Below are 24,567 nucleotides of genomic sequence, written 5' to 3' on the forward strand. Positions count from 1 at the left end.
TCCCCAGACCCTGGTACTCTCATCTGCCCTAATCTACTAACCTGATCTACTTTCTGTCTCTCTGAATTTATGTATTAAGATATTTCATATAAATGGGGTCATACATATTTGTCCTTTTGTGTTTGGCTTATTTCACTTAACACAATGTTTCAAGTTTCATTCATGTTGTAGCATGTATCAGAACTCCATTCCTTTTTATGACTAAATAATATTCCATTGTATGTCAATGTCACCTTTTGCTTATCCATTCATCGGTCAGTGAACATTTGGGTGGTTTCCACTGTGTGGCTAATGTGAGTAATGCTGCAAAGAACATCGTTTACAAGTATCTGAGTCTCTGTTTTCAATTCTTTGGGGGTATATGGCTAGGAGTGGAATTGCTGCGTTATACGGTAATTCTATATTTAACTTTTTTTTTTAAAGATTTTATTTATTTATTTATTTGAGAGAGAATGAGAGAGAGCACATGAGAGGGGGAGGGTCAGAGGGAGAAGCAGACTCCCCACTGCGCAGGGAGCCCGATGCGGGACTCGATCCAGGGACTCCAGGATCATGACCTGAGCCGAAGGCAGTCGCCCAACCAACTGAGCCACCCAGGCGCCCCTATATTTAACTTTTTGAGGAACTACCACACTGTTTTTAAGGATGCATCTTTTGACTATGTGTCGGTCCCCTCAAATTGTGAGCAAATAAATAATATGTCGTGGACATTTATGGAGGGGCTGGCCTAGTTGTCATAAGGGAGGGTAATTCTAGTGTAAAATATGTAAAATCAGGTTCTAACTACCAATTTAAGCACATGGAAGAATCTAATCCTTCAGCTTCCTTTCCAGCCTGGCTGCAGATTTGGGTCTGAAATCCTCCTCCTCACATTCTGATCACTCCTCTGAAACCTCATTGCCTGACGTCCCAAAGCAGAAATATCCTGAGGAGTTCAGCCTACTTAAATTGCAGACAAGTGAGTGCGTCGAAGCCCCTCCCCTGCGTGCCTCCATGCCCAGGGCTTTCCAGAAGTCTGCCGTAGGGTTAGGCACTGTTCATTGGAGACTCAGGAAGTGCCAGGTGTTGGACACGCTTCATCTCTAATTCTCACAGTGACTCTGCTGAGGAGCTGTCTTTATATGTTTTCCAAAACTAAAATGGCTTTATATAAAAACCATAAAAGTACCATAGTAAAGTATTAAAATAATAAGGGAATATTTGGAGTATAGAAACTCCTTACCCAGTGTTTTCCAGCAGTATCCCCACTATGCCCTGTAGCCATGAGGAATTTTGAAGCGTGTATGTATGTACTTAGGTATATATGGTTTGTAGGATATGTACAACCATATTTGCACTCGTGGAAAATAGGAGACAAACTATTTTCACTCAGGGCAAATAGATCATGGACCTCTTTCTGTGTCATACGTATAAATCTAGGTGGCTAATATAGACCTACCCATTTTACACAGAAGGCAACTGAGGCTCGGAGAGACTTAGTCACTCATACGAGAACACCCAGCTGGGAAGTACAGTGGTGGGATTGGAATCCGAACATGCCTGTCTCCAGAGCCTGTGTGCTTTCTTGGCCACCCCGGAGCCCAAGGGCTTCTCACGCAACACTAGCGCTGTTAGGGGGTCTCTCATTGTTTAACATCACGGTTTATAGGAAAAGTACTGAATGAGGAAACAAAGACACGGACAGATCCAGTAACCTGCCTGAGGTCCCGCAGGGGCCTTTGTCATTTGCCCAGGGTTGCATGGAGACATTTTCCGGTGTCATTCTAGCGATGCATCTACTATTGTTGCTGCCAACACCGCGGGTCATCTGGCTAAGATGCCATTGTTGGCCTGGCCCCTCCCTGGCCAATGGGCATTCTCTTTTTCCTACCCACTTATCTGAGTGAAGGTTGGATCGTAGGTGCTTGTAAAAGAGTCTCTGAGCTTCCCATTCCATACATTACTTCCAACCGTAAAATTGGCTTTATTTTTTGGATGAGAGGATAAAAAGGGAAAAAAAAGAAGCTTCTTAGATACCTTTCTCCCCACTTCCTTTCCTTTCAGGCCTAGTTCCCCAGAGGTTAGCATTGCCCCAGTTGTAGAACCAAGGGATTATACACGTTGATAAAGTACAGGCCAGTCAGAGGATGCCTGGGACGATTTTTCCGTGATTTAATTGCATTATGTGAGGCTGGAAGCGATGCTGATGGAAGGATTTCTGATGTCTTGCAGAAGATGGGCAGCGTCCCGAATGGACATTTTACCCGAGGTTTAGCAGCAATATCCACACCTACCATGTTGGAAAGCAGTGTTTCTTCAATGGGGTCTTCCTTGGCAACAGGAGGTCTCTGTCAGAGAGAAGGGTGGACAAGTGCTTTGGGAGGAAGAAATACGGTAATATTTTTCTCCTGGACCTTGACTGTGCCATGCCTAAAAATACTCCCTGAGCTGTGGTTCTGCAGGCCCAACATTCCATGGCTGGCATCCGCCCTCTGGGGTTACCATGTCACTCTAGCACAGCCAGGAAGATGGGAAAGTGAAGGGGATGGTTGGCAGACTGCACTTTCTGGCAAAGAACTCACAACATATGCTGATCCACATTTTTGTTTTTCTCTGAATTTTCATAAAATGCTAATGTGACATTTAAGTCCTCAGATAAGTTCTCTCAGATACTTATTAATAGAAACCTTCATTCAAGTCTGCAGAAAATAATTTATGTTTCAGTTAGATGCTGCCCATCATATGTATTTAAGTTGTACATTATATTCTTCAAAAGGAAAATATTCCCATAGACCTCAGCCTGAAGTGCATGCTGTTATTTCATAGCTTATTTAATTAAAGGTAATTGAGATGAGTGTGTGTATATATATATATGGTGAGTTCTCTGTCCCAACCTACCCATAATAGGTTTATGGAAAGATCCTAGGGTTGCTGAGTACCAACGGGCCATTATAGCACATTCTTCTCTGGAAATACCTATATGGGAGGCAGCCATTGCTTCATGGATTGCTGTTGCAGGAATACAGACAGAAAGAAATAGAAAGTTCCCATTTTGAATTTCAAAATAGGCTGCTTGTCAGAGCAGAGACAACTGGTTTTGAAGATCAAGGCTTTTGTTTGGATAGAGGATACACAAGAAGGCGTGCTAGAGGAGGTGGGAGAGTAGTCTAGAAGAGGTGGGAGAGCCTTGAGGAGTCCCACATTCTGCTCAATTCCTGACACCGAAATCTAGCAGGTGGTCAGATGTACCTTAGCTGGGGTTTCAGCCTCAGAGCCTGGCTAGGGCGAGACTTTGAGCCTCAGAATCAAGTGACATCTGCTCTGACTGAGCAGCAGGGTAGTGATAGCTGTGGGGAACATCTGGGCAGAAAGCCAGCCTCAGGGTGTCACCCACCCAGGAGATGTGGAGGAATAGCTGCATTTTTGTGCTCCATGAAGACTGTGGAGGTTGGGACACGGAGAAAGAATGAAACAGAGAGCAAGCCGGGAGAACTGCCCAGATCTCGCAACTGAAATGCTGGGAGACCACTGTATGATGTGCTGGGGACCATCAAGCAGGGATCATAGGAGAATAAATTGATGCTTCGCCTGATGCATTGTGGTGGGGGCTGGCTTCCTGAGGATCAGACTAGATGACACATTTTAGCAGACAACAGAAATAAATGCCAGCCTTCAGAGAGTATGAGAGATAAGGTGAGTGTCAGATACCAGTATGGTTTGCAGTCGGTGACCCAGGACCCAAAGCCTTCCACCAAAGCCCTGATAAGTGAGCCTGTTGTGCACACCCTGACTTCTCACTCCCAACAGAGATGGGTAGAATAAGAAAGATTTATTTAAATATAAAACAACTGAGAAAAATCAGGAAGGGGCTAAGTTTAGCTGTATAGTACTTAGGAATGCTCTTGGCCCTAGTAGGACGAAAACCAAACTGTCAGAGGCTTAAATCATAACATATTATATGCTTTTTAAAAAAGATTTTATTTATTCATTTGAGAGAGAGACAGAGAGACAGAGCACAAGCAGGGGGAGTGGCAGAGGAAGAGGGAGAAGCAGACTCCTTGCTGAGCAGGGAGCCCAATGCGGGACTCGAGATGCAGGACCCCGAGATCATGACCTGAGCTGAAGGCAGATGCTTAACCATCTGAGCCATCCAGGTGCCCCAGATATTATATGCTTTTTTTTTAAGATAAAATATTTATTATAAATTTAACGAGAAGCTTTGAAATCTAGGTGGCCTATATGGACTGGTTGCCCAGTGATGTCATCAAAGAGATAGGCTCATTTTGTCTTTCTGTGCTGCTATTCTTAGACTGTGTTGGATTATTGTCTTCACACTTGTCATCTTATGGTCACAAGAGAACTGTTGCAGTTCCAAGCATTGCGTCTATATTTCAAAACATGAAAAAGAGGACTCTCTCTTGTTGCCTTTCCCTTTTAGAACGAAGGGAAAATTTTCTCATATGGTCCTTAGGACCTGTGTCTCACTGGGTCAGCTGCAAGTATTTATCAACAATAAATGGGGTTATCACGATGAACTCAAATCCTTACCCTAACCTGTCACTTCCCTCCTAACTCAAGGTAAACTTATCCTGAATTTTGTGTATTATTATTTCCCTTCCATCGTTCTTTCCTTCCTTCCTTTTCTTCCTTCCTTCCTTCCTTCCTTCCTTCCTTCCTTCCTTCCTTCCTTCCTTCCTTTATGGTCTTTATACATACCGAAAAATGCACCACCCAGGCGTCCCTCAAGTCTCTTTTTACTATAGGTCCTCCCCCTCTTTTTTAGGTCATGGGCACCTGGGTGGCTCAGTTGGTTGGGCATCTGCCTTCAGCTCAGGTCATGATCTCAGGGTCCTGGGATCGAGTCCTACATTGGGCTCCCGGTTCAGTGGAGAGCCTGCTTCTCCCTCACCCTCTGCTGCTCCCCCTGTGTGTGCTCTCTCACTCACTCACTCTCTCTCTCTCTCAAATAATGAAATAAAATCTTAAAAAAAAAAAAAAAGAAACTAGGTCATGTATCCTGTAGAGTTTGCCACAGTCAGGATTTTGCTGATTATACCCCTTGGTACCATTTAACAGGTTTCTCTGTCCTATGTATTTCTTGTAAACTGATAGTTGGACCTATAGGCTTGATTCGTTTTAGTGTGATTACTTCTTAGGTGATGTGCAATGACTTCTTTAAACCCTGAATACGATGGTCTTTTTCCATTTTTTTCTCTTCCTCAATCTCTTGTGGCACTCGATACTATTAAGCTTGGCACGGGGCATTTCTTCTTTCGTGACATTCTCTTCTCTCTTGTTATTTCTTGGATAAGATGGAGAGGCAGCATCATGCCTGCCAGTCAGCTTCCATTATGAACTGAAATTCAACACCTTTATTATAGGAAAAAAACAATTAAAATATGTCTCATTAATGGTTGACTCTAACACATTAGTTACGATCAGGCCATTGGTGGAGTTCCTTAAAGGCCTAATTTGTCATCATAGAAGGAAGAACAAAATGTTGTCTGTGGTTATAGGTTGTAGTGAAGTTGACCTGAAAATATAATTTTTCTCTTCTGTAGCTCTTCCTCATTCGCTAATTTCCTTCTGAGATCCAGTCAGAGAGAAGGACCCAATTACGGTTGTTTCTTAAGCTTTATAGGGCACAGGGATTCAAAGTGCACCATTGCTCAGATTTTAAGCAGACTTCTTGCATATCCTTTGCAGATACCTTTGATTCACCGTTCACTTTAAACCAAAACATCCCCTCTGAACCTAAGCTATTCTTATTTCCCAGGGTGGGGTAATCATGACACTTTCTGGAAAATCTCCCAAACACAGCGTTTCAAGCACACTTTTCCTCTTCTCAAGGCAAGACAATCACAAACATAATAATAATATGCACTTCATAATAAAACATGAAATTATCTAGTTTCCATTAGCATATCGATAGAGTCTATCTTTGGATTACTTTCAGTCCTTTTTATGATCTTGTTTTTAAATATCTTTCACAGATATTGATCCTAGGAATGGAATACCAAAGTTAACTCCAGGAGATAATCCATATATGTACCCAGAACAGAGTAAAGACTTCCACAAAGCAGGATCAACTCTCCCACCAGTGAATTTCTCCATGTAAGTGTATGTGAATAGTAGGGTTAGTTTGTTAATTTTAAAGGAATTGTATCTCTCTGTACTATATATGTTATAATTCATAAGAAGTACATTCCAACAAAACATGGTTGCTGACAGTTCCTAAAAAAGTTCATCTCTAGGGATGCCTGGATGGCTCAGTTGGTTAAGCATCTGCCTTCCACTCAGGTTATGAACCCAGTGTCCTGGGATCGATCCCGTGTCGGGCATCCCGTGTCGGGCAACCTGCTCAGGGGAGCCTGCTTCTCCCTCTGCCTGCCGCTCCCCATGCTCATACTCTCTCTCTGACAAATAAATAAAATCTTTAAAAAAAAACGTTCATCTCTAGTTCCTTAGTGTCCACACACATGCGTGTGTGTAATTGAAATTATACACAGGATCTTGACTACAAAAAGGAGGTTGTTAATTTTGTCCCAATCGTTACTACCACAAATCTGAAGACTTTTCAGTTTCATACTGAATCAGGTTATTGGTGACTACTGTTTGGATTGATGTACACTTGGAACTAAACTTAGACCAAAGCGGTTGAGGAGAAAGGGAGGTTCATTAAGTTAAAAGAAATATAGTTGGTATATTACATTAATATTTTAAAAAATTACTCATGTTTGGTTTAATGATGTTTAGTAAACATTATAATAAGAATTATGACCTTTACAGTTGTGAAGCCCCTAGGTGCCCATTAAAACCAGAAAATAAGACATTTTCTTGAATATGATGATGCATTGATCTCTCTGCTGTAGAAGCCATACCAATCATACAGTTGTCTGTTCTGTTTTTCAGAGTGCCTTATGAAAAGAAATACGATACTTTTATTCCACTTGAGCCTCTTCCACAAATTCCTACGTGAGTTCTCTTATTATGTTTTCATATTATCCGATCTTTATGAAGTTATCGGTTATTTACAGGTTTCTCGGTGGAGGAGCTCATAGACACCCAACAGAGAGGGACCTTTGGTATCCCAGCAGGTGGGGCAGTGTGTATGGAGGGTTTTTGGTGAGACACTTGGAGGGCAAGTGCTGTGGAGTCTGGCAGATGGGTCGCCCACATCTTCAGCCGATAAGATGGACAGCCCGCCAGAGGCCCTGTGTTGTGCTAGGTATGCACTGTGGGGGGTTTATATGGAGCAAAAAGACAGGGTCCCTGATTTCCAAAACCCAAGCGTTGTTGGAAAAGAAAGACCCATGCTTAAATGAGTGCAACCAGGGAGGATGGTTAGAGCTTGAAGAGGCAGAGAAAAAGCCATTGGAATGCTTGAGGGAAGTAACATCCCTCTGATCTCATATTTTAAGTTCAGCTCCATTCTGAACCTCATTTATTTGCCCAAGTAGGGTTTAGACCTAGAAAATGATATGTGTCAGTATAAAAAATTTCACTTTCCAGGGGTTCCCGGGTGGTTCAGTGGGTTAGATGACAGACTCTTGATTTTGGCTTGGGTGATGATCTCAGGGTCCTGGGATTGAGCCTGCGTCAGGCTCCCTGCTCAGTGGGAGTCTGCTTGTCTTCCTCTACTCCTCCCTTTGCCCCTCCCCTGCTTGTGTGTGTGTGCTTTCTCTCTCTCTCTCAAATAAATAAATAAATCTTAAAATAATTTCACTTTTTAAAAAAATTATTTATTTATTTGAGAGAGAGAGAGAGCACGAGTGGGGAGGTAGGGGCAGAGGGAGAGGGAGAAGCAGACTCCCCACTAAGCAGGGAGCCTGATGCAGGGCTCAGTCTGAGGACCCTGAGATCATGACCCAAGCTGAAGGCAGACATTTAACTGACTGAGCCACCCAGGTGCCCTCCAAAATTTCACTTTCTTTCTTTTCTTTTTTTTTTAAAGATTTTATTTATTTATTTGAGAGAGAGAGAATGAGAGACAGAGAGCACGAGAGGGAGGAGGGTCAGAGGGAGAAGCAGACTCCCTGCTGAGCAGGGAGCCCGATGCGGGACTCGATCCCGGGACTCCAGGATCATGACCTGAGCCGAAGGCAGTCACTTAACCAACTGAGCCACCCAGGCGCCCCAAAATTTCACTTTCTAATACAAAACAGTCTCACATAAGTATGGCTAGAGTGGGCAAGTGACCCACTGTCTGACCCACCAGAGTCCAGCTGGGAGACCAAACCCTGGAGCTCAGTGGAAATAAAAGCCTTTTATTCCAAACCTGGGAGCTTTAATACCTTCATGATACTGCATTATTACTTGAGGCACATAATTGGGGCCTCTCATGTCTGTACTGTACACTTTTTGTAAACACTCTTCTAGAATATTTAAAATAAAAGTAATTGCCAGGGCACAAACTAAGTCTTTATACATTTAAGAAGACGGAAATCGTATCAAGTATCTTTTGTGACCATGATGGTGTGAAAATAGAAATCAATTACAAGAGGAAATCTGGAAGATTCACAAATATAATGAAGACTAAACATGCTCCTGAGCAACCAATGGGTCAAAGAAGAATTAAAAAGAGGAATAAAAAATATTTTCAGACAAATGAAAATGGAAATACAACATATCAAAACTTATGGTATGCAGCAAAAGCAGGTTTAAAAGAGAAGTTTATAGTAATAAATGCCTATGTTAAGAAAAAAGAAAGATATCAAATGAACAACCTAATTTTACACCTCAAGGAACTAGAAAAAGAAGAACAAACTAAACCCAAAGTTGTTAGAAGGAAGGAGATAACAAAAACCAGAGGAGAAATAAATGAAATAGAGACTAAAAAGACAATAGAAAAAAATCAATGAAAGTAAGAGCTTTTAAAAATTTTTTTATTTATTTACTAATTTTAATGATTTTATTTATTTGAGAGAGAGAGAGAGAGTGCTCGCACGAGCAGAGGGGAGGGTCAGAGGGAGAGGGAGAAGCAGACTCCCTGCTGAGCAGGGAACCCGATGCTGGGCTCAATCCCAGGACCCTGGGATCCCGACCTGAGCCAAAGGCAGACGCTTAACGACTGAGCCACCCAGGTGCCCCAGCCCCTCTATTTTTTTTTTTTAAATAATCACTATGCCTAATGTGGGGCTTGAACTCATGACCCCTAGATCAAGAGTTGCATGCTCTACTGACTGAGCCAGCCAGGTGCCCCTCTTTTTCTATTTTTTGAATGGGATGTTTAATTCATTTTTAAATTCTTTAATTTTTCTTAATATCTATACTGAAGGTTATGAAAGTGCCTCTGTCCACTGCTTTGCTTATATGTTGTAAACTTTGATGTGTAGATTAGCCTCATATATATATATATATATATATTTTTTTTTTTTTTTTTGGAGAAGGAGAGATAGGGGGGCAGAGGGAGAGGAAATCTTAAGCAGACTTCATGCCCAGCGCAGAGCCCAACTCAGGGCTTGATTTCACAACCCTGAGATCATGACTGAGCCAAAATTAAGAGTTGGACATTTAACCGACTGAGCTACCCAGGTGCCCCAGATTATCCTTATTTTTTAAAGAATTCTGCAGTTTGTGTTGGTCTCTTCCTTTCGGCTAAAGAATTACTTAATAGATTTAAAATTTCCGAGTGGAAGAGGTTTTTGATTTTTATTTTGTAATTCATTTTTACTTTTATCACCTAATGACCAGAAAATATTGTTTTTATTATTTTTATTTTATGGAACTTACCAACTTTTCATTGTGACCTAATACATACTCAATTTGGGGACTGTCTCTACATACCTTTGAAGGTGTGTCTACTTCATCAGGATGCAAAGTTAGATACATACCCAGAAGATTTACCTTTTTGGGTTTTTTAAAAGATTTTATTTATTTATTTATTGTGCACGAGAGAGAGGGAGAGTGTGTAAGTGGGAGGGAGAGGGAGAGGGATAGGGAAAGAGAATCTGAAGCAGACTCTGCACTCAGGGCAGAGCCCAATGCGGGTCTTGATCTCATGACTGGGAGATCATGACCTGACCTAAAACCAAGAGTTGGATGCTTAATCGACTGAGCCACCCAGGCACTCCAGATTTATCATTTTGATTAAAATTGTTCATTTGGCCTAGCTTGGACTGAAAATGGGTCTGTTAATGTATTTCTATCTTTATTGTTAACTGTAGCCATTAACATTATAAAAATGTCTTCTTTTTAGACAAACCAAAACCAGACTCTTAACTGTAGAGAACAAACTGGTGGTTACCAGAGGGGAGGTGGGTGGGGGGAGATGGAGTGAAACAGGTGATGGGGATTAAGGCGTGCACCTGTCATGATGAGCACTGAGTAATGTATAGAATTGTTGAATTACTATATTGTACACCTGAAACAAATATAACACTGTAAACTGCACTGGAATTAAAATTTTTAAAAATCTTCTTTTTCTCATTTAATGCTTTTTGTCCTGTATTATACATTGCCAGATATTCAGATTATAATTCTTACTTTGTTTTGTTTGCATTTGACTAATATACCTTTACCCATTCTTTTGTTTTTAGACTTTCAAATCACTTTGTTTTAGGTCTGTCTTTTACACACAGAGTTGGATTTTGCTTTTGTGAGCCAAACTGAAAATTGTTTTCTTTTTTCTTTTTTTTTTTTGAAAATTGTTTTCTTTAATAGCTGAATGAAGGGGCGCCTGGGTGGCTCAGTCACTTAAGCATCCAAGACTCTCGATTTCGGCTCAGGCCATGATCTCGGGGTTGTGAGATAGAGCTCTGCGCTAACTGGGGAGTCTGCTTGAAATTCTCTCTCCCTCTCCCTCTGCCCCTCCCCCCACTCACGTGCGCACGCATGCGCGCTCTCTCTAAAATAAAAAAATAAATCTTTAAAAAAATAGGTGAATTAAGATCATTTGAATTAATGATTTGATTTCAATTCTATCATAATATTTTGTTACACTTATTATGTGTATTATATTATTTTTACCATGAGTCTGTTTTCTTTGATTGCTTCAACAAAAGTTAAAAAAATGATTTCTTTTGATCTTAAGGAATGCTTGTGGTTTTGTTCTAGTGATTCCTTTTTATGCTAGTATCTTCTATATTGCCCAAATAAGGTCCTGCTGGTCTTATTTGGGCTTCTGCTATTGGTTTGTCAGCTTTACATGATATCCTTGACTCCCACCTATTACCTATGTGGTAATCCCTTTTCCTTCCTGCAGGGACTTCCCCATCCCTAGCAGATTTATCAGGGTATTCTTCCCAATCATGGTGCATTTCTCCCCAAATGTATGAAAATTGTAGCTACCAAAAGAGGAAAAGATTCTTCATCTTTTTTCTCTGACTCATCCCAGGAGTCACAGAATTCCTGGTACCTCTTGGAACATACACAGTATAGTCCAGCATATGTCCTTTCAAATCTCTGCAGACTTGGGAGGGTGCCGGGGGTCTGCATTAGCTGAGGCCACAGCAAAACAACAGAAGACACACTCAGGTGGGATTCTGAAGAGAGCTTAATGAAAGGACTGTTTACAGATGAGTGAACAGGTCAAGGGACATTATAGGGAAGGGCGAAGCCCCCCTGAGGCTCTCTCCAGTGGGCAGCTATTACCACTCCCAGGTCTGAACAGCAAGAAGAGTGATCTTGTTGCCCAGCTTGGTGGGAAATGGAGAAGGGCTGTCCAGAAGGGGTTGTGGCAGTGGAGAGTGCAGCTGTGGCCAGAACTGGGGTTCCTCAGGAGATGAGCGGGAGTAGAAGAGCTAGGTGAGAAATACCCCAACCTCTGCTTGCTTTCTGGTCTCCTGCTGGTGCCTCCAACGTGTTAGGGGCACATGGTGGGGTCAAGGTGATGCAAGTTTCAGGGGTCAGCTCTCTGGGCAGAGAAGGGCAGAAAAGAGGTCTGGGTTTGGGAGAGAGGGGAATGCTGAACAACTAACATGGTGTTTTATTTCATCACTGGTCTCCTAAATTGGAGGCCTTCTTACTTTTGAGGATGCAGTACCATATCCCTTGAAGGTGTTTGTACATTTCGCAGCAGACAAACTCAAACCCAGCTGTTGTTTTCTTTCCACAGCTTGCCTTTCTGGGTGAAGGAGAAGGCCAACAAGCTGCAGAATGAGATAAGAGAGGTTGAGGAGCTTGACAATTGGCAACCAGCATCCCCCTTGATGCACGGTTTACTCCTTCCTGGTGGGTTAAAGAACCTTCAAAGAATAGTATAAAAACTGGAGGCAAGCACAGAGGAGCAGGCTTTTGAGAGGCTTCGCGGTGGAGAGGAGAGAAGACAAAGCCTCTCCCGGAGTGGATGGTGTCCTTTGCCCCAACGTGGTTCCTTGGGCCTATGTCACGGCCACGCATCGCTGGTTGAGTATGTTGGTTGAGCACTGTTAGTCTTGTAACAGAGCACAGCCTTTAACTCCGTGCCTCTATCCACAGGTTCTTTGGATTCTGCAAGATGATCCTGAACAGACACAGGCCCATAGAGCATGTACTGACTGTAGTCTGGAGAGCCTCTTTCAATTGATTGCTTCTGTCAGTGTGACTGCTCTAAATCAAATGTTTGCCTTTGATGAGTAATCACTGTGCTTTGCTCTTTTTAACTTTATATTTTGAAAAACTTTCAAACTTTACAGAAAAGTCATGAGACTCATACAATGAACAAATACCTACGTATCCTTCACCCAGAATCTACAATTGTTAACATTTGTCAAACTTTGTGCATTCTTTCTCTCTCTTTCATTACTCTTATTATTTTGTGGAATTATTTGAGAGTGAGTGGCCGACATCATAACCCTTTACTCCTACATACTATATACTTCAGTATGTATCTCCTAAGGTCAGGGATCTTCTCCAACAGTTGCAATACAAATACTGAAGTCAGGGAACTTAACATTGATGCAGTTCTACTGGTAGATAGCCCACCTTCAGTTTTATTCAGTTAAATTTACTTTTCGAAAGATGCTCTCAAATCAATGGTAAAATGCAGACACGGAGCTTTCATTAATTTGGTAAAATTGTTCTCATTTTATTAATACTATTTGAGATTTTCTCTACTATTCGCTTGGTACGTGTTGGAAAAATGTGAAGGCTGGATCTGCACAGGTAATTCATACCATCCTCCTGCAACTCCATTCCCCATTTCTGTAGCATTTGTCCACCCAGTTATGCAGGACTGAAGCTCAATGAGGACCCAGTCCTGAGTCTTTTTTTTTTTTTTTTTAAAGATTTTATTTATTTATTCATGAGAGACAGAGAGAGAGACAGAGGCAGAGGGAGAAGCAGACTCCCCGCGGAGCAGGGAGCCCGATGCGGGACTCGATCCCAGGACCCTGGGATCGTGACCTGAGCCGAAGGCAGACGCTTAACTGACTGAGCCACCCAGGTGTCCCCCAGTCCTGAGTCTTAAGGCCTTTCATCAATCAGGCAAGAAGCAAATATTTGGAGAAAAAGATGGGAACAAAAGCCAACTGTATACAGTCAGGCTGTGACCCTCCGCAGTCAAGCCAGTGACTCAGCATCTTCGTAGCCAATCTGCTCTACTAAGGAGACTTCGCTGGTTGGCTAATGAGGGCTGCAGGTCTGGTCTCCCCAAACCTCAAAATGGGAAGAGAGAACTGGGGCCCAGACTGACACTCAAAATGCCCAAGACACAGATATGGTTTCTTTCCCTGTCAAAGCATTATTTCTAGCCATAGCCGAAGTAAATGAAGCAGGTTTAGAACACAGTACATTCCTGGTCTCTTCATACTGGCCTTTGGACCTACTAACAGAGAACATGATGGTCATACCACCAGCAACTGTGTCTGACCACTCCTTGGGTTGACATCAACATGCCTCTGTGCTGATTCTCTTGTCCCTGGGACACAAAGCTCACCCCTAACAAAATCCAGAAAAGAAAATAAAACCAAACAATTTAGGAAAGGAAAGAAGAGGTTGCCAACAGATTTTCTCAAATACGTCCACTCCTGAAAAAAATAATTTTTTGTGCTTCTATGAGTTAAAATATAAAAAAGTCAGTTGCGACCACCCGTGTGGATGCATAATGGAGAACACAATATAAATGCAAAAAGTGATTCTGCAGGAATTTCCAGATGGGATTATCTAAGTGGAACAGGAAACTGCTCTCAGAGGGGACTCTGGTGTTTTGGAGGGAAGAAGTCCTACACAGCAAAGGTATTAAGAAAAAGAACCAAAGTACAGTTTCAGAAGATGAATAGCAGCCTCTAGATTTCAAAGAGGTCTACATAATTCCTACACGCGGCTCTAAACCAAAGTAGATAGGATTAAAAAAGAAAACTATTGAATAATTGACCTCCTGGAGTTGTAGTGCTACATTCCATCTCCTGGAAATCAGGGCAATTTTCACTGGATTTGGGGTGCTCTGTGGGCACATCTCAGTGGCCAGGTCTTAGACTCCTTGGCATTGCCAACAGCCAGCAGGTGAGGAGTTCCATTGCTAACTTTGGGCAGGACATAAATGCATGTGCATGCATCTTTTGGGGAGACTAAGGCATAGAACAAATGGCCAAGTGGCAAAACTATGTGGGTGTCCTAGCTTTTCCAGTCGTCCTTTCTAGGCTCAAAAATGTTGGACCTTTTTTTTAAATTATTAAAAAAAAAATTTTTTTTTAAAAGATTTTATTTATTTATTTTGACAGAGAGAGACACAGCAAGAGAGGGAACACAAGCAGGGGGAGTGGGAGAGGGAGAAGCAGGCTCCTTGCTGAGCAGGGAGCCCGATGCGGGGCTCGATCCCAGGACCCTGGGATCATGACCTGAGCCGAAGGCAGACGCTTAACGACTGAGCCACCCAGGTGCCCCCAATGTTGGACCTTTTAAGGTGTGACGTTCCCCTTCCCCTCACTTTAGGTCCTCGATAAATAGCATGTGTGTGCAGGTGTGCATGTGGGTGTGTGCGTGTGTTCATTTCCTTAAATAACTGCAGCTCGAAGGCTTAATAGAAACAACTTGTACGTGACATTTCCAAGTAAATGCACTAGAGTAACAACTTGACGTTGTACACAAGGTATTCTAATTTCAGATCCTGGGAAAAATGAAAACTGGCTCCTGTGGCCTGGCGGGAATATTCTGTTTAGTGCTAGTGGCTCTGAAGTCCAAATAAGCTAACTGAAGACCATTCCAAGGCTGTTTCTGTAGTCTCTGCACTCTCAGTTGTCAAAATGTTAAGATTTTAGAATGTTAAACCTTTACAATTGCACACACGGTTTATGAATATTCTGTATAATTCCTTTCATTGTCTACGTTTCCAGTATGAGGTACCCAGTTTGATTAGATCGTTTCCTTTTGCTCTTCTGCATTTAGCCCTCAAAAGCTGGGCGGATAAAAGCCTTGTTTATAGGATTTGACTTGCTGAAGTATGTTAGAGCTGGAGCTCCTCCAGATTATGCCAGTGACTGAGAGGCTGGAAAATCAGGACAGAGTGATGCCTTGACCTGAAACTTAGCAACGGGCTTGATGTGGGATGGTGCACCTCTTAGGGGGTCTACTGGCTAGGTTCCCAGTAGGCTCTGGGAAAGGACACGGGAGCCCATTTGGTGTCCTTCCAATGCTGGGGAACTCTAGGAAGGATTATGGTGTGAGCTTACCCTGGGGATGAGGGGGCCCTTACTGACTTGAGGAGCCAACACTGAGGCTCTCAAACCTGGACTTTGTAAGAAATACATATGTGAGAAGTAAACATTTCTTAAGGTGCATGGAGGGACCCAGCCTCATATCAAACGAGAAGCCAAATATCCCAATGATTTGTCTTCTGAGGAAATGCGTTGGTCTCCACCAAATAGGGGAACGAGGTGGGGGCAGTTTTCAGTGGTGATGGGGTGTGCACGTGGCTCAGATCATCTGGTTAGAAATGTGTTCTTTTCTTTGGGTACAGTGTGGGTTGGAGTAGAAATCGGGGTCCTTTTAGAAAGGGAGGACAGAACGGACACATGAGGCATAATTATACTAAAAATTATGTTTTTTATTTGAAATTCAAATTTAACTGGGAGTTCTGTATTTTTATTTGCTAAATCTGGCAACTTACAGAAGTGGCACAAAGGAGATGGATTTGAGGTCTAACTAGGAGGTAAAAGTGCAAGACTCTGAGATAACTTGGATATGGTTGGGGTGGGGGGAGTCATGGGAAAAGGACAAATGGCCACAAGGTAGATGGTGGTGCTCTTGCCAGGGTGACATGTGGTGTCCAGCCCATGTGGTATCTTTATTTATTTATTTATTTATTTATTTATTTATTTATTTATTTGACAGAGAAAGACACAGCAAGAGAAGGAACACAAGCAGGGGGAGTGGGAGAGGGAGAAGCAGGCTTCCCGCCGAGCAGGGGGCCCGATGTGGGGCTCGATCATGACCTGGGATCATGACCTGAGCCGAAGGCAGACGCTTAATGACTGAGCCACCCAGGTGCCCCAAGCCCATGTGGTATCTTTATACACTTAGAGAAAGATGCCATCTTGGTGGACACAGTCCTGTGGATGCACTGCTTGGTAAGCAGCGTGCAAACTAGATTTCAGCCTCCTTTTGTCCCTTGTGCAGTGAACTACTTATACTACCATACGTGGCAGCCTGGTACTATTTACTGAAATAAGGAATGCTGGAGAAGGATAAGCTTTATGGAGGAGCTCAGTTTTGGAAAGTTGAATTTGAGGAAGCTGTGACACACACAAGTGGAACTGTTTGGGATGTAATTGCGTATATGGGTCTGGGGTCTGGTACATGAACATAGAAAAGTCTCTTGTGAGAAATATAAATCCCAAGTCTGTGCCATGTGGATGCAGGGTCTAGATATAAATTACCTGATCAGAATATTGATCCCAAACCGAGAAATAAACTCAAAAAGACTGTTGAGCCTCTGTGTCCTGAGAAAAAACAAAATCTTTTTGGGAACATTTTGCCACCTCAGGACACAGGGGACTTCCTAGAAATAATGAATATGAGTACCCGAGGGGAAAAAAAATTACAAACTACAACTGGATCCACCACAAAGAATTGTCAGTAAGTGAAATCCAAGCCAATTTAGCATCATGGTATGAATTACTAGCATTTAGGGTAATGGAATACCATTTCTACCCAGACATTAGCCTCTTCTTACATTAGCTGAGGAGTTTCTAAAGGGAAGGGAGAGGCTTAGGGGTAGCAATCTGGTAGACAGGGCAGGGCTAGAGGTTTTGTCTTGAAGTTATATTTGCAAAGTAGCACAGTGTTTCTACTGAAATTCCATCTGCTTATTTGGGGAGATGATGAAGGTTTTGAGGATGGCTATCCCCAGCCCTTAATGGCTTGGTATTGTCACAGGCTTCTGACCCTAACTTTAGCCCTTTCCTGCACAGTGTGATGGTAAAAACAAGAAGGAAACTAGAATTTTGATTGTTTTCTTGGCTAAGCAAAGTTGGCCTAGTCAGAGCCGGCTCCTCAGGAAGGAATGAGAGGTGGGAAAATGTGGGACAATGCAACCTACAAACCTTCCTGCTAACATCTACTCCTTTGTGACTGGATGGACCCCCAGCTTCTTTTTCCTGGGCCAGATTTTCCCCAGTTGTGTTTCCTAAATATCAATAGATATTTTAAGAAGAAAGTTTTCCAGGGTCAAATTAGTTTGGAAATGCTATATTAAAAAGGGAGTGTAGGGACGCCTGGGTGGCTCAGTTGGTTAGGTGCCTACCTTTGGCTCAAGGCATGATCCCAGGGTCTTTGCTTGGCGAGGAGCCTACTTCTTCTGCCTGCCACTCCTCCTGCTTGTGCTCTCGCTCTCTGTCTCTCCCTCTCTAACAAATAAATAAAATCTTAAGAAAAAAAAAAAGGGAGTGTATTCATTTCCTAGGGCTGCTGTACAAAGTACCACGAAGTGGGTGGCTTACAATAAGACAAATTTATTCTCTCACAGTTCAGGAGGCTGGAAGTCCAAAATCAAGGTGTCAGCAAGGTTGGTTCATCCTTGGATGCTCAAAGGGAGAAGATATTCCATGCCTTTCTTTTAGTTCCGGTGTTGCTGGCCATCCTTGGCTTTCCTTGACTTGTAGATGCATCATTCATTCCAAGCTCTGCCTTCTTTTTCATATAGGATTCTCCCTGTGTGTCTTGTCTCTTCTTTTATAAAGACACCAGTCATTGGATTAAGGTCTACCCTACTCCAATATGACTTCATCTTAACCTGATTACATCTACAGAGACAATTTCCAAATAAGGTCATGTTTACAGGTATCAGGGATTAGAACTTGGAACATATTTGTTTGGGGTGCACAATTTAACCCACAACAGGGAGAAACAAATTTCTTCATCTTACAACTTCTCTACCGGTTTTGATTTTGGCAACTGTGTAAAAGGGAGTGGATAGAGCATGCTGCTTTTTTCAAATTCAAATAATTGTAAAAAACTTGTTTATTTTTTTTATTTTTTTATTTTTTAAAGATTTTATTTATTTATTTGAGACAGAGAGAATGAGAGACAGAGAGCATGAGAGGGAGGAGGGTCAGAGGGAGAAGCAGACTCCCTGCCGAGCAGGGAGCCCGATGTGGGACTCGATTCCGGGACTCCAGGATCATGACCTGAGCCGAAGGCAGTCGCTTAACCAACTGAGCCACCCAGGCGCCCCAAAACTTGTTTATTTTTAATGGAGTGTCCCCATGCAGCCAGTGCTCTGAGGAACATATGTGGGTGAGTGAGGAAGAAGTGGAGTCTCTTTCTCATTAAGCTTCTGTCTAGAAATGACCACTCACTTTCTTTTTTTTTTTTTTAAAGATTTTATTTATTCATTTGAGACACAGAGATACAGAGAGAGAGAGAGAGCATGAGCAGTGGGAGAGGCAGAGGGAGAGGGAGAAGCAGACTCCCGGCCAAGCCAGGAGCCCGATGTGGGGCTCGATCCCAGGACCCCGGGATCATGACCTGAGCCGAAGGCAGATGCTTAACCATCTGAGCCACCCAGGCGCCCCAACCACTCACTTTCTTAAAGATCACAATGACTGACTGTATAGTCTGGTTGCTTAATGATGGCTGCTCCTTATGGCTACCATGCCAGAGATCCTTGGCAGCCCCTGGGGTGGCAATGGCCTCTTTGTGGGGGTCCTGAGTCCTGGCTGATGAGGTTGGGGTGATATGGTGGGGGTGCTGGCCAATCCATGCCATATTGGAGGACAGCCTCTTGTATTCATGGCTATGCGGTCTGGTTTTAGACATCCTGGAACTGGCATGATGTTGCATTTTCTGAATCCTTAAGTGAGACATGCAGTCTGCATGTTCAAGGGTGCCTTGGAGGACATTTGACAGGGCTGCTTTGTTCCAGTGGGCAGGTTGTACAATGCATGCTTCTAGGGGGCACAATTTACATCGTAGACATGGTAGATCTCTTTCCTGTATTTTATCTCTTATTTCCAAAACATCAGTATTTTGTGACAATTTTCCAGCAGGTGTTAATAAAGTGCCTTGAAGAAGCACCTTTTTCTGTTTGGTACAAAGGTTCACATATAGGGTAAATGTGGTCCTGAGTGAGGAGAAACCATCATCATGGACACTTGTAATGTTAGATCTGAAATCGTTCTTGAGAGAGGACTGGTCCAAATCTGATTTGTTAGGAATCTTGCTTATAAATAATAAAAACCCAACTCCAGCTGGCTAAAGCCAGAAAGGGAACTAATCATAACTCAAGAACAGGGATACACCTAAGACCGAGGAACATACTGGATCCAGGGACTCCGGCATAGTCAGGACCTACCTCTGTTGTTTTATACTCTCCTCTCTGCTTCTCTCAATGCATCTGGAACTTGCTTTCTTCCCTTCTTAGTGTACATCATACAGAAATGTGGTGACAGACAACTCCTGGGTGTCACATGTTAGAGATTCATTGGCCAGCAGAGAGACCGGTCTTTTCTGGGTTCCAGTGTTAAAATTCCTGGGGAGGAGACTTAATTGGTTCAGCTTTGATTAGATCAATCAAATGGCCAGTGGGGTGTGTGTGTGTGTGTGTGTGTGTGAGAGAGAGAGAGAGAGAGACACACACACACACACACACACACAGAGAAAGAGAAGGAGAGAGTGAAAAAGAGTGAGACACTGTAGCCACAGTAACTGAGTAGATGATGGGAGCTGGGCTGGACAGGAGGTAATGGTCACACATCCTACAGAGAAGCACTGCAAACAGAGGTCCAGAGACAGAAAATGGCTTGTCACCAGTCACACAGACAGTTGATAGCAGAGGTAAGAGTGGACTGAGATCTTACATGGAGTCTGTGTGTCCTTCATAAGCCAACATTGCTTTCTCTCAACAAAGTAGTGATTTTATTGGTACAACTTCCTATTTCAAGGTAAAGAAATTTAACAAAAATGTAATCAGAAAATTCTGTAGCTTTTCCAGAAGAGGCAAATGAAGAAATGAAGAAATACAAAGAGAAAGACATTATATAAATACTCAGATGTTTCCCAGTCCACTAAATATTTTCATACCTTCCAGGGCTGGCACCAAGGGGATGTTTTGAAAGGGCAAAGGACACTGAGTGAGTCCCTGGGAGGCAGAATGGCAGTCTGACAATCTCTACCACATCGGGTTTTAGGTATGTCTCAATTAATTTGCCACCCAAATTTATGAGGTAGTTTTTAACTCCACTTTTCAGATGAGGATACTGAGACTCCGCAAAGTTATTACCCAAGCTGATGAGGGAGCCAAGATTTCAATCCAACCGGAGTTTGTCTAATACCAGTGCCTATCAATGGTAACTATCAATCCACATAGACTGAAGAGCGATGTATGACAAACTCTGACAAGATATTTTTGCAGGTTTCTGGGACAATCACCGATCATCCGGGGTTGTCCTTCTTGTAACAATAGCTGCCATTTTAGGGCGCAGTTATTATGTATCAAATACTGGGCTAGGTTTATGATCCCATTTAATCCTTAGGACAGCCCTATGAGGTTGCTATACTGTTACCTCTATTTTACAGATTAGAAAAATAGGCTTAAATAAAATATTTCCTTTTCCTGAGTAGTCTGCGAACTAATTCCTATTAGTTAAATGCTTAATAAAGTGCTAAATTAATAAATTAACAAACCTCTTCTTAGAGCCCCTGGGCCAATTTCGCACGCGTGATGTTCCCTCTCTTCGCCACTAGGTGACGTCACGACCAATTCCACCACAACCCTCCTTACTAAGAGCCACCGGCGATATCTCGCGAGAGCCGTGGTTTCCTCCATCCTGTTTTGGGCATGCGCGCGGCGTAGAGCGCTTTAAGCCAGAGGGGTTTGATGGTTTTCTATCTGTCTTCCTAGACTAGAGGTTTCACAACAGGGCACTTATTCCTTTCAGCAACCGGGTTCTCGCGAGACTTGCTACTCTGCTCACCCCCCCCCCCCCAGCTTTGCGCCTGCGCAGATCTCTTCAAACCAGAAGGTCGCGGTTGGAGGAAGTGGCGGCTTTAGGTCCCGTGGCCGCAGCGCCGTTACTACTTCAGTGAAGCTCCTCTCGGCTGCTTGCCGAGACACCCCACAGCCAAGATGCCTCGAATTATGATCAAGGGGGGCGTATGGAGGAATACCGAGGTAAGTCCCCTTTTCCCGCCGTCCGCTGCCCTCCGCCCCCTTCGGCAGCTTATGCGCACGCGCGCGGAGGTCGGGGAGGCGAGGAGGATGCCCTGCTTGGTCTGCATGGGGGGGCACCGCGGGGCGGACCCTCGGGGTCTTAATCTGGTGTCCGGCCCTGCGTTATCTGAGCACCCCAAGGACGGGGACTGTGATTTAACCACTTGACGACGTGCGAGGCACTTGTTAGGCCCTTAGTGAATATTTGTTGAATTGAGGATGTGCCCCCGCCCTTTAGGAACTCGCAGTGTAGAGGGGGCGGGGCAGGTATCAGTGAGAGTTGGTAATCTGGCACACCCCCGTCCCTCAGCCCGGGTGCGGTGCCTCTCTGATAACTCCAATATAGGGAAGTGCTGTGGCCACAACTTTGTTTCTTCGTTGACTTCCTTGCAGAGGGGAAGCAGCTTGAGTGCCAAGTTGAGAGCTCGTTTATGCCCGCAACCCTCTTGTTACCTGTTACCAAGGCATAACTTGTCTGTCATCACGACAGATCCAAGGCCTGTCTCTTCCTGTCACTCCGCCTCAGCCAGGATAGAAACCAGATAGGACAAACTGCCTACAGTAGTGTCTTTGCTTCCAGAAATGCAATGGATGATGCCAATGACTAGCAGAAAGGCAGTGGTGAAGGAGTAAAATGCAAGTAAGATTTTTGGTGCAGTTTGTATTCAGAGTGCACTGAATTTGTCAGTTTCCTGAGCACATTGTATCTTTTTAGGCAGTGTCTTTTTACTTCTTGTGCCTTCTTGGAATGTCCTACTGCTTGACATCTTTCTGACCATCCTTCAAAACCGTCAAAAACTCTTGGAATTTTTGCCCAGTCACTCTGTAAAAATAAGTTACACCCCCAGTGGTCCCATGGCACCTCTTTCGTCCATTTGGGATAGCATGCTTTACCCTTTTGCAAGCATCACATTCTTCTGTGTGATGCTGGTAAGTTTTTTAACCTCTCAGAGCCTCAGTTTTCTAATGGGAATCATCATCATCTTCTTCTTTTGAGGATTAAATGAGTCAACATTTAGAACAGAGTCTGGCACACAGGAGTCTTTCAGTAAGTGCTAGTTGGTACTGCTTTTTCCCAGCAGGCAGCACCGCAAGAGGACCAGGTCTTGGAATCCCTAGAACCTAGGACAGTAACCAATATGAAATAGGTTGTTTGGCAGATGTTTGCGGAATGAATCTAGTAGGGTGGATAACTGCTATATGTACTTAGTTGAAGATGTATTTAAGGCTAGCAGTATTGTGACAAAGTTACACATAAAATTCATGACAGCCTTGTCTCACAGCTTGCACAGAGGGAACCAGGGTGTTTAAACTGGGGAAGAGATGACTTCTGGGGGAGAGACAGATGTACAGAATCAAGTAACAGCCGGATTCCTGTGTAGTGGCCAAAGCCCTGCAGTCTTTTTATTTTATTTATTTATTTTTTTAAAGATTTATTTATTTATTTATTGAGAGAGAGAGAATGACAGAGAGAGAGCATGAGAGGGGGGAGGGTCAGAGGGAGAAGCAGACTCCCTGCTGAGCAGGGAGCCCGATGCGGGACTCGATCCCGGGACTCCAGGATCATGACCTGAGCCGAAGGCAGTCGCTTAACCAACTGAGCCACCCAGGCGCCCCCCTGCAGTCTTTTTAAATCTCTGATGATGAGGGGGGGACTATGGGGGTGTGGAATGGGGTGGAATGGCTCATGTATGAGGCATGCATCTCAAGTTCAATGTGGAAAAAAGCCTAACAGTAAAAAGCCCCAAATATGTTCCTCTATTGCTCTGTTATCTTTGGGGTCTGTGGCTTACCTTTCTGGACTCCCCTGGAATTGGTAAATTCCATATCAGAATGGGTTCCTTGGTGAAATAGTAACTAGAGCCTGGAGGAAGAACTGACTGGTGTGGCAGGGAAGAAATACTTAATTTCTAGTTTAGACCTGAAATGTGGATTTTTAGGTCAAAGCAGGGGTTATGGGACTGGAGAGAAAATGATATTTGTAAACTGGAGTGGAGAATGGATTCACCAGAGTCTTGACTTGCTTCTTGAGGGCTGGATGAGGCCTATTTCACTCTCTTTTTCTAAGTATGCAAGACCTGGTACAAGGTAGGTGTTCAGGAAATGTTTTTTGAATGAATAAATAGATGATTGAGCTGTATCCTTTTGAGGAGGATGACAGCCAAACATTGGAGAGTACTTTTTGTTAATCACTGCCAAGTAGGGTTTCTCAGATTGGTCGGTACTCCCAGTTTATTGGGGTGGGGGAGGGTTTGTGTATAAGGAGATGTAGGATATCCTTCTGAGGGATTTCTTCTTAATTTTTTGCGTTTTGCCAATTCTGGTTTGTTGTTTATTATTATAGTAAATGAAGTTTTTGTACTTTTTTCCCCCCTTACCTAGGGTGTGTGTGTGTGTGTATGTGTGTGTGTGTGTATGTGTGTTTATGACTTTCTCCCTAGCAATCCTGTTAGAGTTAATTTAAATTTTGTCTTTTCTCACTTAGAATTTTGTGATGAATATATTGTTTTTCTTCGACAATTTTTTTAGGATGAAATTCTGAAAGCAGCGGTAATGAAATATGGAAAAAACCAGTGGTCTAGGATTGCCTCACTGCTGCATAGAAAATCAGCAAAGCAGTGCAAAGCCAGATGGTATGTACCACTTAATGAGTGGAAAGCAGAAAGCGACCTTAATTATGATGAGGAAGATGTCAGTTCTTTGAACCTTGCCAAAGAAAGCAGGCAGTGTGATGGAACAGAAAGTGTGACGGAGTGGGAGATGAGAATTTAGATTTAAGCCTTAGCTGTCACTTTTTTCCTTTGTGGTCTTAGGCAAGCCATTTTTCTATCCCCTCTTTCCTGTCCCTGTTTTCTCCCAATTGGGATAATAATACTTGGCCTTAACTGATGGAGATATGAGGTTCAAACAAGTTAATGTACTTGAGTGTTTTGTGAAGCATAAAATAAATTTACTTTTAGTACAGTACTAAAATTTACTAAAGTAAATTTTAGTACTGTAAATGGATTGCGTTCCATAAACTT

The 24,567-nt window shown here is 43.1% G+C and overlaps 2 protein-coding genes across 3 annotated transcripts in view; both read left to right on the top strand.

Moving 5' to 3' along the window:
- Positions 1 to 14,551, top strand: part of SPATS1 (spermatogenesis associated serine rich 1) — a 52,016-nt gene extending 37,465 nt beyond the window's left edge. The window contains exons 3-7 of the mRNA XM_064598385.1: positions 834 to 958; positions 2,212 to 2,373; positions 5,973 to 6,093; positions 6,892 to 6,954; positions 12,035 to 14,551. Coding sequence (XP_064454455.1) covers positions 834 to 958; positions 2,212 to 2,373; positions 5,973 to 6,093; positions 6,892 to 6,954; positions 12,035 to 12,182 — 619 coding nt within the window. The 3' untranslated portion in view covers positions 12,183 to 14,551. The remainder of the gene's footprint in view (positions 1 to 833; positions 959 to 2,211; positions 2,374 to 5,972; positions 6,094 to 6,891; positions 6,955 to 12,034) is intronic.
- Positions 14,552 to 21,183: 6,632 nt separating this feature from the next.
- CDC5L (cell division cycle 5 like) overlaps positions 21,184 to 24,567 on the top strand; it is a 51,783-nt gene continuing 48,399 nt past the window's right edge. The window contains exons 1-2 of one of the 2 annotated variants that reach the window (XM_064597671.1): positions 21,184 to 21,505; positions 24,074 to 24,177. In XM_064597671.1, the coding sequence (XP_064453741.1) occupies positions 21,461 to 21,505; positions 24,074 to 24,177 (149 nt within the window). In that variant the 5' untranslated portion in view covers positions 21,184 to 21,460. The remainder of the gene's footprint in view (positions 21,506 to 24,073; positions 24,178 to 24,567) is intronic. The other variant, XM_064597672.1, reaches the window with a different exon arrangement.

This window comes from Mirounga angustirostris, unplaced genomic scaffold (assembly GCF_029215605.1).
Source record: "Mirounga angustirostris isolate CCGP_5_RB_7025 unplaced genomic scaffold, mMirAng1.0.hap1 SCAF_8, whole genome shotgun sequence".
Taxonomy (NCBI): Eukaryota; Metazoa; Chordata; class Mammalia; order Carnivora; family Phocidae; genus Mirounga; species Mirounga angustirostris.